Raw genomic sequence first — 17040 nt, forward strand, 5'->3', positions numbered from 1 at the left:
GAGGTATATCAGTGCAAAATCAATCAATCAATTAATCAATCAATCAATCAATCAGTCAGTCAATCAGTCAATCCCACATAGCATTTTCTTGGATTCACATTGGTTCTGCTGCCTCTAGTACATAGCTTAGTAAATGGCTTCTAAGTAATCTCATTTTTTGTGGGACTGGGAGCTAGACTTTCCTGTGGTTCGATCCATTTTAAGAGGTGGGCAGTTTTCTTTCCACGTTACAGTATAGTCCTGTCATTCTCTACTATTTCTTCAGGATTCACAAATGCTCTGAAAAAGCTTCTCCTTGATTTTAGTCCTGGAGAGGCAGAATGGTAGCCTAAGACCATTTGTGTATTTGAGCTAGATGCTTTCAGGCTTTCATTCTCAGATGCTACCTCTGAGTGCAGTGCTTTGTAGGTAATTAATCAACAGAAGTTAGCTTCAGGCATCCAGTAATCATTCTACAACTTTCATTGAGTGTTATGTCTACCTATTTTGCATATGTTGAGCTAAACCACACCAGGCTGGTTTATTTGCCTGTGGAGTAACATAGAGCCACAGCTGTAGTTCACAGGGTTTATTGTTATATGTGCCAACTAATTCCTGATAACTTTTGAGAAGTATTGATCCTTTTGCTTTCTGTTTTAGTAATGTTTAGAGGTCAGTGTGCTACCCAAAGTAACACATAGATATCTGAGGGTTAAGTAGTGATCTAACTGGACACCCTCCCAGATCACCTTAAGTTTCCAATATACCTGCTAATTTCTCAATGAAAGGCCTATATTCAGGTTTTAGCAGGCTTGGTTTACATCAGTTTCTATCATAATATATATACATTTCTTCGAATGTGTCCATTAAGAGATGTTGTATCATTTGAAAACTGTCCAATCAAGCAGCAAGTGCAAGATGGTCAGCAAAAATGTTGGTTCCTTGAGGAAGCAGTTGATCTAGTAGATGTTAAATAAAATAGAAGTCAGTGCACTGGGGTACTTTTTGATGCTTTTGAATTGTGGTGTTGGAGGAGACTCTTGAGAGTTCCCTGGACTGCAAAGAGAACAAACCCATCCATTCTGAAGGAAATCAACCCTGAGTGCTCACTGGAAGGACAGATCCTGAAAGTGAGGCTCCAATACTTTGGCCGTCTCAAGAGAAGAGAAGACTCCCTGGAAAAGACCCTGATGTTGGGAAAGTGTAAAGGCAGGAGGAGAGGAGGACAACAGAGGGCGAGATGGCTGGAGAGTGTTATCAAAGCTACCAATATGAATTTGACCAAACTCCAGGAGGCAGTGGAAGACAGGAGGGCCTGGCGTGCTCTGGTCCATGGGGTCATGAAGAGTGGGACATGACTTAACGACTAAACAACAAAAAACACAGGGATAGATCATTCTTTTGAGACCTTCATTGGCTTTGTAGTCCTTGAAAAAATCTGCAGTTTTGCAATAGAGTTGCTAATATTTTAGTCATCTTACAACTGGAATTCTTTAGATTATAGAATTTTTGCAATAATACTTGATGATATAAAATGTCACGCGTGGTCAAAAAGTCAGCACATCCTAGAACTTTGCTGCTTGGCCAAGGTCACATACGCTGGCTCTAGGTGCAGAAAGTACACTGGAAAATTGAATACCCACTCTGACATGGCACCCAGATACCTAACTCAACTATCCAGACAGCTCCCCAGTATGTAACAGGCATCTTTTAATATAGCATTGGTAAAAATAACTACCTCGAACATGGTGGTCATCCATCTGTTTTTAAGTCATTATGGCTGATCTTAACTATTCTCTGATTATGTCATATTGCAGATACATTTACATGTGTGTATGCATTACACAGTGACACCACTTGATAACTCAGCTATACAAGCAGGGTCTATTAATAAATATTTGAACAGATACATAGTGACAGGGTTGTTCTCTGTTGCTGTATTTGTGATAGCTTTTTCACACATGCAAGTCACATGCATTTCTGTTAGGCCATGTAAAATTCCATATTTAACTTATCATGTGTTTATCTCAATAAGTTAGGAACAACAAGTATAAGCAATATAGTTGTGATATGATATGAGAGAGATTCCTATTTGGAGAAATTGGAAGTTTATTTACTTATTTATTAAATTTTTATACCACCCATTTGGCTGAGGGAAGTTCAAAAAAATAACAATAATAACAATAATAACAATAATAACAATAATAACAATAATAATAACAATAACAATAATAATAATAATAATAATAATAATAATAATAATAATAATAATAATAATAATAATAATAATAATAATAATAATAATAATAATAATAATAATAATAATAATAATAATAATAATAATAATAATAATACAAAGAATGTTGGTTGTGGGTTTTTCAGGCTCTTTGGCCATGTTCTGAAGGTTGTTCTTCCTGATGTTTCACCAGTCTCTGTGGCCGGCGTCTTCAGAGGACAGGAGTAGGAACTCAGTCCATGCTCTGTTGCTGTTTGTTGGATAGTTGAGTATTTATAGCTGTGGGAACAGCTTTTGTCTGGACATTATATAAAAACATTTGGTGGAATTAGTCCTGTTATTCAGGCAAGCATTTCAAAATATAATATCTGTGGACTCAGTTGAATTTATCTAGTTTTCATTTAACATTAAAATAAAATTATATAAAAACATTTAAAGTAGTGAAATTAGTCAAATTAAAACGAAATAAATTCAACTGAGTCCACAGATAATATATTTTGAAATGCTTGCCTGAATAACAGGATTTTTAGTCACCAGCAAAGGGCGAATTGTCACCAGCAAAGTGTGAATTTTTAAAAGTCACCAGCAAAGGGCGAATTGTAGGGGGTAGTTCATTCCACAGCTGAGGACCAACCACTGAGAAAGCCAAGTCTCTTATCGACTTCCTCGAGGCTTCTCTTGGGATTAGCATCCTCAGCTGGTCTGCTTGGGATGTTTGTGTAGGATGAATAGATCCAGTTGGAAGTAGGTGCCAGGTCCCAAGGTCCAGAACCATTCGTGGCTTTATAGGTTAAAGTCATCACCTGGAAGCTGGCATGGAAACAAGCAGTTAGCCAATGTAAGTCAGCCAGAATTGGGCTGATGTGCTGATATTTATTCCCTCTACTCAGTAACTTGTGCACCATGTTCTGGAGATGTTGAAGATTTCATGATAGCCTCTTGGGCAGCCCCATGTAGAAAGTGTTGCCATAGTCTAATCTTGAGACTTCCAGTGTGTAGACCAGATTGGTGAAGGACCCAGTGTCAAGGTAGGAATGCAGCTGGGCAATTTGCGTGAAGTGAAAATAGACAGACCAGACCACAAAAACTATTTGAGTGCCCATTGACAGTGTTGGCTCCAGTAGGACACTGAAACTATGAACTTCATCCTTTGTGGAATAGAATAGAATTTATTTATTACGAAACATATCCATGGCTAAAACATACAAAATACAGGTCAAAAATGTACAAACAATTCACAAAACATACCATGTGGCCAAAATACACAAAATGCAGTTCAAAAGTCTATAGCCAATCTATAAAACACATGGTCAAAACATACAAAATACAATTTAAAAATTGCACAACAGGCAATCAACCATGCATTGATTGTAAAACACAGAGAGAATAAAACACAACCCCTCTACAGCTATGCTGTTTGAGTTCCCATTGACTGTGTTGGCTCCAGTAGGACACCGAAGCTATGAACTTCATCCTTTGCAGAAAAAGTAGCAAGCAAATGAAAGGGAGGCACCCAATCCACAGACCACCAGATCACCCACCTGAAGAACCTTTGTCTTGTCTGGGTTCAGTCTCAATCTGTTGACCTTCATCCACTCCAGTATTGCAGCCAGGCAGCACTCAGGGGATGGGACAGCATCCACTGCAGAAAGGTGGAAGGAGAGGTAGAGTTGCATATGGTCAGCATACTGATGACATAAACCTCTGAATCTTCGGATGACCTCCCCAAGTTGTCTCATATACATGTTGAATAGGAACAGGGAGATGATTGACCCCTGAGGGACTCCACAGTTGAGAGTCCAAGGGGTGGAGACTATCTGTTATGCTCATTTAAACTCAAATCTACATTCCTCAGTAACATGTTCCTTCATGAAATTTCTCCGGTGTACACCCAAATTAATAAGACTTTTTAATTTAAAAATTAATAAAACTAATGCAGCTATTCAAAGAAAATTCTTAGTGGATTGTGTTGTTGCTCACTTCATCCTCAGAGTGAGATTTTGTTTAATTCTCTATCAAGTCTCCAGTAATCAAAGTCCAGAAAATCCTGAAACGAGTGATTATTATGATACCAGTAATATCCAGAGAAACAGCCTTCCTTGCCAACAGCCCTTATGTGCTAAAGTTTCACGCATACCACTTCACCTAAATGTTGTAAATATTTATATGAAAAGTCTGAGTTCATAGCTCTACCATTCTCAAATAGAATCCTAATATTACTGGTATTATACACTGTGACAATATTCCAACAGTACTGAACTTTAGCAGACAAATATGACTAATGAATTGTAGTCACAGACATGTGACTATACACTCATGATGTCCTTGTGGTTTGTTCTGAAGATCAGCTCCAGATAGGGATATAGATCCTTGCTTGGGAATTTTGTCCTCACTTACAACATGATAAGGTTCTCTGAAATAGAATTCTGTGGGTTTTTAAAATTTGCAATATTAATTTTTGCATAAAGTACAATAACTTTACATGTTGCATGTACTTTTATAATATAGTATGTTTTAGTAATATAGTAATGTTGCATCACAAAAGGAAAGTGCTTGTTTTGTACAGAGACATTGCTCGTAATACAGAAACTCTGACCAAAAGAATGAAAAAACTGTCATCTTATTCTTACATTGGCTGAGAGGACTCTCATGGAGTTTAGTAATTCTTCAGCAAAATAGACAGTCTCTATTTATTTATTTATTTATTTATTTATTTATTTATTTATTTATTTATTTATTTATTTATTTATTTTATGTAATCGTGAAGGCTTTCGCAGCCGGGATCTAATGGTTGTTGTGGGTTTTTCGGGCTCTTTGGCCGTGTTCTGAAGGTTGTTCTTCCTAATGTTTCGCCAGTCTCTGTGGCCGGCATCTTCAGAGGACAGCACTCTGTGCTCTGGTGTAGTTGGCTTGGGAGTGCAGTGTTTATGGTCGTGAGATAGACTTTTGTCTTTTTCTGTAGATGGGCGATTAGCGTGTCTTGTTGTGGGTGTATTGTTGTGCTAAAGAGAAGAGATTATCTGTCACTGTGGTTGATGGGTGTCATTAGCCGGTCTTCTGTGTGTAATGATCCCCTGTCCTTGTGGCTGGATGGAGTTTGTTGACCTTTTGCACACTGTATTTTTGAGAGCTGGGAGCAAAGTTTTGTTGAACTTCACACTTTCCTCATTTTTGCTGAAGTTCTGCTGGTGCTTGTGGATTTCAGTGTCTTCCCTGTGCACTCTGATGTAATGATTGCTGGTGTTGTCCAGTATTTCAGTATTTTGAAATAGAATTTCATGTCCAGTTTGTTTTAGGGCATGTTCAGCTGTTGTTTTAGTCTGCAGTGTCTCTCATGTTCTTTGATTCTGGTGTGGATGCTTCATTTTCTGGTTCCAATATATACCTGACCACTACTGCAAGGTTTCCGGTATACTCCTGCAGTGGTGAGGGGGTCCCTTCTGTCCTTTGCTGACTATAACATTTGTTGTATTTTTGCGGTGGGCTTGAATACTCTTTGTAGATTGTGTTTTTTCAAAAGTTTCCCCATGCAGTCCGTGACCCCTTTGATGTATGGCAGAAATACTTTATTTGTGGGTGGCTGTTTTTCTTCTTCAGTTCGGTGTTGTTTCCTTAGTTTGATGGCTCTTGTGATTTCATTTTTGATGTAGCCATTTGCCTGTAAGGCCCAGTTGAGATGGCTGAATTCAGTGCTGAGAAACTGAGCTTCACAGTTCCGATTTGCCCGGTCTACCAGTATTTTGATTATGCCTCTTTTTTGCTGTAGGTGGTGGCTGGCGTTTTTGTGTAGGTACCAGTCTGTGTGGGTGGGTTTCCTGTAGACCTTGTGTCCCAGTCAGAGGTCAGTTTTTTGTAGGACCATGACATCTAAGAACGGGAGTTGGCTCTATTTCTTTTTACATGGTGAATTGTATATTTGGGTGGATGCTGTTGAGATGGTTGAGAAATTCTTCCAATTTTTCTTCACCGTGACTCCAAATTGCAAAGGTGTCATCCTTTGCAAAAAATATTTATTTATTTATTTATTTATTTATTTATTTATTTATTTATTTATTTATTTATTTATTTATTTATTTATTTATTTATTTATTTATTTATACTCTGCCTTTCTCCATCAGTAGGACCCAGGCAGCTTACATCATTCAAAGACAATATCTAAAGCTATAAACAATAAGGAAGGGAAAAAAGTGTCTCCTGATTATCTTAACATCCAAGCAGGCTCATAATTGGGGACATAGTCCTTGAGATAGCTTGGACCCAAGTCATTTGTTAGGGGGACATGATGAAATTTTATTTTAACAGGAGATATTATGTTTAATTATGTGTAGTTATTGTTTAAGGATATTAGATTTCTCTGTAAAAGGTTTTAAGCGTTGCATAGACTCTGTAATATGCAACCAAAATACCTTGTAACTCTTGTATCTCAATCAGTATAATCATATCATTTATAAGGGCATTATTTCTTTAACAAGGTCTTTAACTAGCTCCTGTACCTTTCCTATTGTGCTCTTGTAGTCTTAGAACATCTTCCTGCACTCCTGCATATCACAATTACAATCCTTGATCCTTGCCAGACCAGCAATAAGAGAAATCAACACCCCAATCAACATCCCAGTGAGATACACTTGTAATAACAATAGAGGTTCTACCCTTCATGAGATGGGCAATTCTGGAGACAAATGGCTTATTATAGCCCTCTCTACATCTTCTTTGGCCTTTGCTATGCATAGGGAGGAAGACTGCTATAGATATTTTGACACCACTGAAGGCCATATACTGGGCCCAAGGAAAGAGTAACATCAACATCTTAATAAGATAAGAGAAATAGAGAAAATATATCTTCAGACAGTCAGGCAACATCTTTGCACAACCTGGCTACATTCTGACCTTAGGTCAAGGGAACATGGGGGCACAACGGATATTCACGTATAACCAATGGTTGGAGTTAATTGCCATTTTTGGCCCAATTAGAAACAGGATCCAAACTTGGGGTTCAGGGAACCAATAAGGAATATGCTCCTTTATGGCTCTTTGTGTAGAAATATTATAAAATATCTATTCTCCTGATATTCGAGTCCAGTCCTCTGCTTTTAAGAGGAAGGGTCCAGCTGTACTTTTCAATAAAGATTGGCTTTGTACTAGCTGTTGATGCGTCTTAGCCTGCCTGTCTTCGCCGGAGATTCCGAACTTTAATTTCAGAGGTAACACATTTAGGGCCTTATAAGTTATGAAAAGTAATTTAAATTGTGCCTTGAAACAGATCGGCAGCCAAGTGGAGCTGCTGGAACAAGTGGGTTATGTGAGTCCTATGACCAGTCTCAGTCAGTAATCTGACTGCAATGTTTTGGACCCACTGAAGTTTCTGAATGCATTCCAGAGACAGCTTCACATAAACACATCACAATAATCCAGAATTTAGTGGAAGTTCTTCATATCCCTTATTCCACTACTGGTGTTTAGACCTGAAAACCACACATTGAGGTGATCATTTTTTTCGTTCAGCACAAAGGAGTGGGACTAAGGAAGAGTGGGGCTGTGAGTAGAGATTTGAATCAGAAAGAGTGGGAGACCTAAAGAGTTTGAAGCTGCTGTTGCCACTTAGACTGCTAAGGCCCTTGCCAACTTGGTTTAGGGTTTGGTAGACTCTGCATATGGAGCTAGTTCTTCTATGTTATGGATACCCAATCCAGTTGAGGAAAATATATTGGTTTTTTGTTTGAATTTGAATTCAAAAGGATACTTAATCTTTGCAATTTTATAAGCAACTTCTGTATTGCTTGTAGAATGATTGGTGCTGAGGGCTTGGATTCACAAATTGTAGCACTTTGTTGTTATAACTGCCCATGTTATCTGTTATATAACTGTGGATAAAAATATATTTATTTTATGACTTTGTGTTTACAAGGTTCATCCATAGATATTTCAGTAAACGGCCCCATAGAACTCTGAAGTGTTACATTTAGAGTTTTGTGTTCAATGATGTTCAGAAAAACACATTCATCTGGCCTTCAGAAAATGTGACATTCCATGGGAAGATTTCTTCAATGAGAGTGCAGGAATTTTGTAACAGGAAGTAGCCTCCATCCATCCATCCATCCATCCATCCATCCATCCATCCATCCATCCATCCATCCATCCATCCATCCATCTATCTATCTATCTATCTATCTATCTATCTATCTATCTATCTATCTATCTATCTATCTATCTATCTATCTATCTATCTATCTATCTATCTATCTATCTATCTATCTATCTATCTATCTATCTATCTATCTATCTATCTATCTTACATTTCTTTTATTTTTTTGAGAATTAAAAAACTAGTCTATAGTATGCTAGTGTTATTACAACCAGTCCTTAAACCTGTTCATACAAACACATAGATACACACACATTCAGAATACACAAACATTCATAAGCTTCATATTTTTTTTACACCACCTCATGATCAATGTTATACATTCCATTTTTCTTATTAAAGACCATTTGAGAATTAAAAAGATGAAAATCACAGACTACATTAGCTGTCTGGGCATTAAAATTCATTCAAGACTCTTACTTAACTAAATTATGTGCTTGTAATGTTACCGACATTGGTCTTTCATTGTGTTTGGTATTTTCTACAACTAGTGCAGAGGTCAAACTTTCAAGGACAAAGATATAATCAGGTCAGCCTTCAAACTGCTATAATTTTTCTGATGCATGAAGAGAGGAAATAGATATGGGTGGGCACTATATCTCCTGAAATGGTCTTTCTTCCTGTTTAACAATAAATATTCTAGTGAAAGGGAGCTCATATATTACTCTACATATGAATTCTCTTTTTATTAATCACACAGGTGTTAGCGGTGGCAGAAAAGGGATTAGTGTTTGAATTATCATGGTGGCTTTATTCCCTCTTAAAGGTTTATATGCTGCTTTGGGAGTAGGAGGACTGAGCAAGAGAGCATCAAATTTATAATTGGATTTACTTGGGTGTTAATTACTCTAAAACACAGAATGTGTATTCCCAAATTCTGTCATAAATGTTATTATGAGGTGGACTATGTTCCTGTAGTGTTTCTTCTTCAGTCATGGCAGTTGGATCAGATTGTTATCTGATGTACAGCAATAAGATATTTTGCCCTTCCCAGTATTTCATTCTTGACCTCATTTCAAGAATACAAGGTAGATTGTCATCCGTGATTTAAAGAGAAGTCAAACTATTCAAAATTCAGGAAGACAGCAGCTGAATATAGGGCCCAATACAGAGGAACATCCCCTTCATTGACTGGAATTTTATTTGGGACCAGCAACAGCAGGTGATAAGAACAGGGAGACGGGTGTCCCACTCTAGAATTTTGGAGTGAGGTGCCACTCCCTCCCGGGACAACAAGCCACCTGCATTAGCCCCACTATTATTAAATTGAACAGGTTATGATCACATGGAATTGTGACCACAACTGCCTGTTTATTATCTAATTCTATCAAAGTTTTGATAGAAAATAATTACAAGAATTTATACATTCTCTGTGTTTCTAATCTATTTTAGCTAGACAGCCCATTTTGCCCAACTCTTCTTAACATGATATTGCCTCATCTGATTTGCATAAATACATGCGGTGACCAGAACTACAAAATTAGAGACATAACTCCTCTGAACAGTGATATAGAAGCTTCAAGCTCCTGTTTCTCTAGAATATTTATTGTTAACTCCCAAAAGATAGAGGCCATTTCAAATGATACAGTAGTTGCCCTTTATTTCTCATTCATTCATTACTGATGGGAGACAAGCCAAAATATTATAAGTAAGGGTACAAGATTATCCTTGCAGTTGTTGGTATGTGGTAGAGTAGACGTGGTCTAGAGGGGCAGGGTATAAATTTAATAAATAAATAAATAAATAAATAAATAAATAAATAAATAAATAAATAGAATAGAATAGAATAGAATAGAATAGAATAGAATAGAATAGAATAGACCCATCCCGTTGCTTAGCATAATGTGTAGCACTAAAGTAGACCAATGGAACTAATCAAACTTATGGTGGAGTTGAATCACCAAATCAATGGGTCTACTCTAGAACAACTTACTATAGTAAGCAACAGGATTTCAGCCTGTGTTTTCTAGGTTTGTTTAGCACACTCTTCTTTTGGAAGCGGCGCTCCGCAAAGGTGTGGAGCTGCCTGGGCGGGGACTCTTTGCCCTCCCACTTGGAGAGTGACAGGCAGAGGTCTTGCGAAAGGATGGGCAGGCCTGGCTCAGTGAGAGTTTTGAAAACAGGCCTTGTAGCCTGTGCTGACGAATGACCCACCCTCCTACACAGGATAAGAATGAGAATAGCTGGTCGCTTTGAGGCTGAATGGGAATTTTTTTAAGTGCACCAAAAAACCCACAACAACCACAGGATGCATCAGCTTTCAGATTTCTCAATTAAGTGCTAGGAGTCTGTCTGAGCTCAAGTGGGTCATTTACACTTTCGTACCAAGTCAGAATCTCAACCAAATTTGGTGACACCCATTTCCCATTTCACACCTCTCCAAAAATTATATACATATAACGTTTTCAGAAACCTAAATAGAGAAAATGTATGTTAAATTATAATTGAAAAGTATTTCTGAAGGTAGAAACTTTTGGAGAATCCTTTCTTCCCTTGGAGAAACTCAGTGAAATTATCCTCATCTCTGCCTCCATTTTTCTTCACCCAAGTAATAATGAGAATTTCAAGAAGCAATTTGCACACAATTATAATTGGAAGAACAGGATAGACACATCTCCTAGTGGAGTTGGAAGGAGAATAATTAGATAGATGCTATAGAAAAAGCAGGATAGAGATGAAATCTATGATTCTGCTATTTACAATGAAATAAAGAATTATAAAGCTGCATAATAGATTGCAAGGGTTTGGAGATTTGCTGACCCATCCTTCTTCCATACAAGCCAGGCTTCATGGGCACAGTGCACCCAACCCTGCTTCTGTGGAAGCTTCTAAAATGAAGAAGCTGAAGGAGCAGTGCCCAAGGCCTCTCTGTTTTAATTTCCCCAGTCTCTTTTCTTCTTCTCTTTTTGTCTTCCTTCCTCTGCCTTGAATATTTCAATGAGATCTAGCAGAGACAGGAGTGAAGTCACATCCTCAGCAGAATAAGGAAGTTTTATTTGAGGCGACTTCTGTGTCTCTCTACTCTTGCATGCTGGCTGAGAAAAAAAAGAATTACAAGCAATTCTGTCTTGTAAGGATATTTTAAATAAATTTCATTTGTAAGATGTTGAAGAGAAAACCCTCCAATGCTTCAGAGAAGGAGAAATCTCAAAAACCAAAGGTAAGAGCAGTTAGTCCTTTTTTAAAATTGACTTCAGCTTTAAAAAGCATTACTGTTCCTTCATGTTTCAACTTGGCTAGTTTGTGTAACAACAAAATTATAGGCTTGACATTCTCAGCCCATTCACCTCAGTTCACTGGGACAGAGGGCAGCTTGACATGTTAATTACTGAGTTGTTCTGTGGCAACCTTTTTGCATAAAAAGCTTTTCACATAGGAATTGGATGGCAAAGATATCAGGTCAATGTTACTTCCCCGAAATACACATCTCAGCTCCGAATGTTCAGCAACTACAGGTAGCCTTGAAATTGTTTTCTATATACTATCCTAAGTGAAGCCCAAATTTAGTTTAAGCCTACTCTGGTTGCAGCTAAAGTAATATATTCAAGCCTTAATTCAGCAACTATACACGGGCCTGCCTACCAATCAGATAGGCACTGCTAGGCTAAATCAAACATTCATCTTATCCAGAGTAGACAGACTGGAATCAGTGGGGCTTGAGTTCATTGTGATGGGTCCTGTTCAACTGAGTCTACTCTAGGTAGGACTAGCAATGGATTTAGCTTAATGCCTTGGGTGCCAACCGTGGCAGCACCATGTCTCTGATTAGAAATGCATGTATGGTTTCTAGTCCAGTTTTTGTAAACTGAAGCTTGTTTCCAAGTGCGTCTCTTTCTAGCTGGGTCAAACATTTCTATGTTAAAGAGAAAAGAAAAGTGGTTCTTTCAGAACTGTCTTATTAGTATGTATAAAACTACAACCAAATGAAGATCAATTAAAAATAATGTCTCCAATAATGACAGAACATATAATTTCTTTTCTTATCTACTTGTGTATTCAGGTGCATGGCTTTGTTAGGAAATTTAGTAAACTATCAGATTAGAGAAATACACTGTGAATTAGCCATGAGTTATACATGAATGCTACATTGTGCCCTGCTTCTTATATAAAGCAGTAAGTTTGTGTTTCAGTGTATTTGAAAATAAATGATCAATTTGAGGGGAACGTTTATTTGAGAAAAATGCTGTCAGCTGCACTGTATTAGAAATCCTTTTGTCTGAAGTGTTGAATGTGTAGTCTGTGAAGATTTTTAGCTTGAAGAATTTAATTTGAAGTTGTGGGTGGTTTAGGTAGTGTAATAATGTTTTGATCATAGTGTCTGATTTTTAACATGGTGCCACTGCCCTTTTGTTTTTTTAAAAAAGTTTCCTCTCTGAGCAGTATTACTGACTGCATAGACAATATATAGGAATTACTGATAAACCATTGGCACAATTTCCATGAAAATTCTAAATCCATTTACTGGTAGAGTTTAATTAAGCCACTCCTCCATTTGAAGAGCTGTCCTCCTTTTTGGTGATCCACATTTTGGTGCATTGTAGCTGGCCACCCTAACCCTCGCCCTGAGTTTTCCTGGCCAAACAGGGAAAGTAAAGTTGATTGGTGAATATATCTGAAAAGCTTTCTCTCACTTTTTAAGTTAAGCAGTTTTGAGCGGGAGTCATTTTATAAGAAAAGATGCAAACCACTAACAGAAAGGATATGGCATGGTGTGTCAATTTTGTATGGACTTCTTATGTTAGGTCACTACCAGGAGTGTACATTGTGAAAGAACTACTTAGAACATTTCTCTGAAAAAAATTGACATTTGGCTACCTAGATATTTCAACAAATCTATAGTGACTTCTCTTTGTTTTCTTTGTATGTACAACGTATAGTGTAGTTCCACTTCAATTGTAGTAAATAATGTCTAAATAGGATGATAGCTGCATATCACCAGAGTAATAATTGCATATTAGCATGTAGAAATTTAATGCAAAAATGTTCTCCTTTCTTGCGAGGAATGTTCTTTTTGGTGTGCCTTGCCCTCCATGTCCTCCTTTATGGTGATGGAACACTGGCCACCTACATAAGAGTGATTTGCTGTTTGTGGCTCAGGTTAGCTAGCAATGAAGAAAACTCAAAGGTAGATACTAGAGATGGGCACAACTCCCTTTGTGCTGCCTCATTGCAAGTCATCAGCATAGCACCAACAACATGCAATGATGCAGCATGAAGTGAGTCCTTCCCACCTTTACTGGATACATATCAAAATCACTATTATTACTACTGTTTTCCATTACAAACTACCCCCGCACCTCAATCGAAGCCTGGCCAGTGTTTCTTCTTTCTTTCCAGAAAAATTACTTTTTATGCTAGTTTTTTAAAAGGAACATTATTTGGGGGAGGGGATACTTATTTAGGTTCCAGAAGGAACATCTAAAACTTGATCTACTTTTTCTCCATTTTGTCTGTTTTCTTTCAGTTTATGGCAATTATTTCTACTGTTGAAGTATCAGTGAACAATATATTTGGTAATGGTGCTGAATAACGTAAACATCATGTAACCATCTTTTCTACAGATAGAGTCATTTCCCACATACTCTGATATTTTCACTGTATTGCTATAAACTGGTTTGAATAGTTTCATGCCACATTCACAGAGCTGTACACACTTGGAAATATTAGCACATTAATAGGATTAAGCTTCCTAATAATGATTTCTGATGCAAAAAGATGCAGCTAGACTTACTGATACCTACTCACATAAAAGGGGTGATGGAAAAAACAGGTAAATCAATTCCATTGATAGAATTTTTGAATTGTGAGACAGAGGGGTAAATAAATCATTTCTCTTTTCATTGACTTAAAATTGGTAGAGATGGGGATAAAATAGATGGATTATTTATAGATACTAATATTGATACAGACTGAGCTTGATAGATATCACATGTCTTAATTCTCACGTCACAAAGGCTGATATGATATGCAGTAGAAAGTCAATTACAATACTGTAGGTGGAATCAATGGAAATTAAAGAGGAGTTGACAACCAAACCAGAAGGCAAATTTTCAGCTTTTGCTGTTTTTCCTACTCAGCTGTGTAGATAAGTCAGTGGTTTAGCTGTCTGGCTGTGGAACCAGAGGTTTGGGAATTTAATTCTGTATTGTGCCTCCTGCAAGTAGAACCAACTTGTGTGGCTACAATCCCTGGATGCCCCCAGAAGAAGGGAATTGTAAACCATTTCTGAGTGCTCTCTACCTAGAAAACATTTAAAAGGGTAACCATCAACATTCCCTGTAATTTTCAGCCATGCTGGGTGGGGCTCCATCTCTCGTGCGACTCCACCCCCCATGTGTGGGGTTCTGTTGCAACCGGAACCAAAAGGGCTGAAAATGATGGTTGTGTGGAGGAGGAGAAAAGCTGCGTGGAAGGAAGTGGAATTGTGCTTGCTTGCCATAAGTCAGAAGTGACTTGATGGCATACTACTATTACTACCGTTACTACAGCTCTTTAGCCAAAGAAGAAAATTCCCCTCTTTACATGAGGGAAAATACTGGGATTTTAATTTTATATTTCTACTTTAAGTTGGCCCAAGCCTGTTTTTACTTTGAGCAGAAGGATCTAAGTTGACTTAGGTAAACACATTTTCACACACATGATCAAATTTAGTTGAAATACAACAGTCCTCAAAACTTTCAACATGCATATTTTGTTCTTCAGCAGTTCTCACGGTGTGCATGGCATCAAATAGTGATCCATCGTCTTGGGGAAAACCTCAGGCTTCTACAAAACAGACGTTTCCATCCCTGAGTTAATATGCTATTTGTAGGTCCAGATCTGAGCGGTAAATCCAGAAGTGTCATCTGGTTCCTAAATGCATCTGTAGTCAATAGGAAAGGTAGGCTTTCTCAAGAATGAATTGTTCCAGAGCACTTCCTCAGTATGGAAACCGATGATCATATTATGGCCTCTGTATGGTGGCAGATACACTCTATTCTCCCTCCAATGACCGAGCTCGAATGGACTCAGCAAATGTCGTTTTCAGGGAATGACCAGCATGATTCCTAAATATCTATTATTTCTAAGATTTTTCTCTGATAAAATTTATAGATCTCTCCTTATTTATGTCTAAGCAGTATCAGTTGATGAGGTTAAACCTATTTTGCCTATAAGTGGTTTATTTTTTAAAAATTGCATTTTGAAGGGTTTTAATGCCAAGTCATCCTGGTGCTATGCAAGCAAGCTGTTCCTTTTAATTTCAGAATATTTTGCACTGATTATAAATATCAGAAAGTAGGGAACAATAAGATACGAAAGGCCTTTGACAGGAGCAGTGAGGGGAAAAATTAAAACCAATCCTACGTTTGTCACATCCAATTTTGCAACTGGCTTCCTCTAAGCAAACTGTTAGCAAACTTGCCATATGCTTGGGAAATATTTAAAACACATGTCTGTGCTTACTAAGATACCGGCGGAATTTCACAACTGACTTCCTTGTCAGCCAGGCTTTCATGAAATACAGCTTGAGTTCTTAAATGCCATCAATAGGCATGCTTAAGCATGTAAAACAGCTATTTACTTTTCTTTGCATTTTGGTGTGGATAGGCTTTAGTTGTATGCACTTTAATTTCATTGGGTCTTCCCCTCTCCCCCCCACTTTTTATTACATGATATGGTTTTTAAGGGTAGTTGTTTGTTTTCTGGCCCTTCTACATTGTTACAGCACAATGCTGGGCACATTTACTCAGAAATAAGTCCCACTGTATTCATAGGACACTTAACCCCAGGTATATGTTCATAGGATTGCCACTTAAGTACCTGTTCCTTTTTTTGTTACACAGATTTTGTTGGGAGGGGAGACAATGCATGACTACAGTCCAAATAGAAAGCTGAAATATTTGACTCAATGAGGCTGGGCTTCATAATAAATGGAAGAGAATTCTTCTCCCTAGGAGTAATTTTTTTTAAAAAATTCTCCCTCCCTCTCTGTCTCTGTCTCTGTCTCTGTCTCTGTCTCTGTCTCTGTCTCTCTCTCTCTCTCTCTCTCTCTCTCTCGCACACACACACATACACACACACACATATGGTGGATTGATTTAAATCATTAGCAGAGTGAAATAAAAATCAATGATTTAAAAAAATTAAAAAGTTGATTTAAACTTTAAAATCCAATTTAAATAAAACATCAAATTTAAATTTCAAATATCCAATTTAATTTAAAAAAAAATTTATTGCTTTTTATCCACTCTGCTAGTGGTTTAAATCGTGATATAATCTTTATACACATGCACACACAAGAGCACAGAAGATAATTTCTGCTTTTCTCCTTGATGCTAACTGCAGATTTTTACCTCTGGATAATTCCAGGTTCATATTTGCTCTTTTGCGAATGGAGAACAGGGCAGGAATGACATTACACTTATCTAGGGGGTGGAGGCATGAAAGGAAACAACTGATGAAATTGACTTATTCTGGGGAACCAGTTCCCATGCTTCGCTACAGCATAACTTTCTGTAATTAAAGACAGGCAAGTGATTGTGTGAACTATCTCAATTTTTAAAATTGTATGAGGCGCTATCTGTGATGTTTCATTCACACATGCAAGTTCACTTTGTGTTACAGTTATGTCATGAATGTGGACTAGTGAAGAAGGTGTAGAGGACATGGCAAACTAGTGGTTTGATTTGTTCTAAGTGCATGC

The 17040-nt window shown here is 37.5% G+C and overlaps 1 protein-coding gene across 5 annotated transcripts in view; it reads left to right on the forward strand.

Annotated features, from left to right (window-relative positions):
* The window catches only part of SAMSN1 (SAM domain, SH3 domain and nuclear localization signals 1), a 218261-nt gene that overhangs the window by 152614 nt on the left and 48607 nt on the right, over window positions 1-17040 (forward strand). Inside the window, exon 1 of one of the 5 annotated variants that reach the window (XM_020785462.3) lies at window positions 10507-11517. The exons of 2 other annotated variants lie outside the window; for them this stretch is intronic. In XM_020785462.3, coding sequence (XP_020641121.3) covers window positions 11461-11517 — 57 coding nt within the window. In that variant the 5' untranslated portion in view covers window positions 10507-11460. Of the gene's footprint in view, window positions 1-10506; window positions 11518-11721; window positions 11813-12038; window positions 12058-17040 lie in introns of those variants that run through there. 2 more of the 5 variants (XM_072994046.2, XM_072994048.2) reach the window with 2 other exon arrangements.

Source organism: Pogona vitticeps, chromosome 3, assembly GCF_051106095.1.
Source record: "Pogona vitticeps strain Pit_001003342236 chromosome 3, PviZW2.1, whole genome shotgun sequence".
Taxonomy (NCBI): Eukaryota; Metazoa; Chordata; class Lepidosauria; order Squamata; family Agamidae; genus Pogona; species Pogona vitticeps.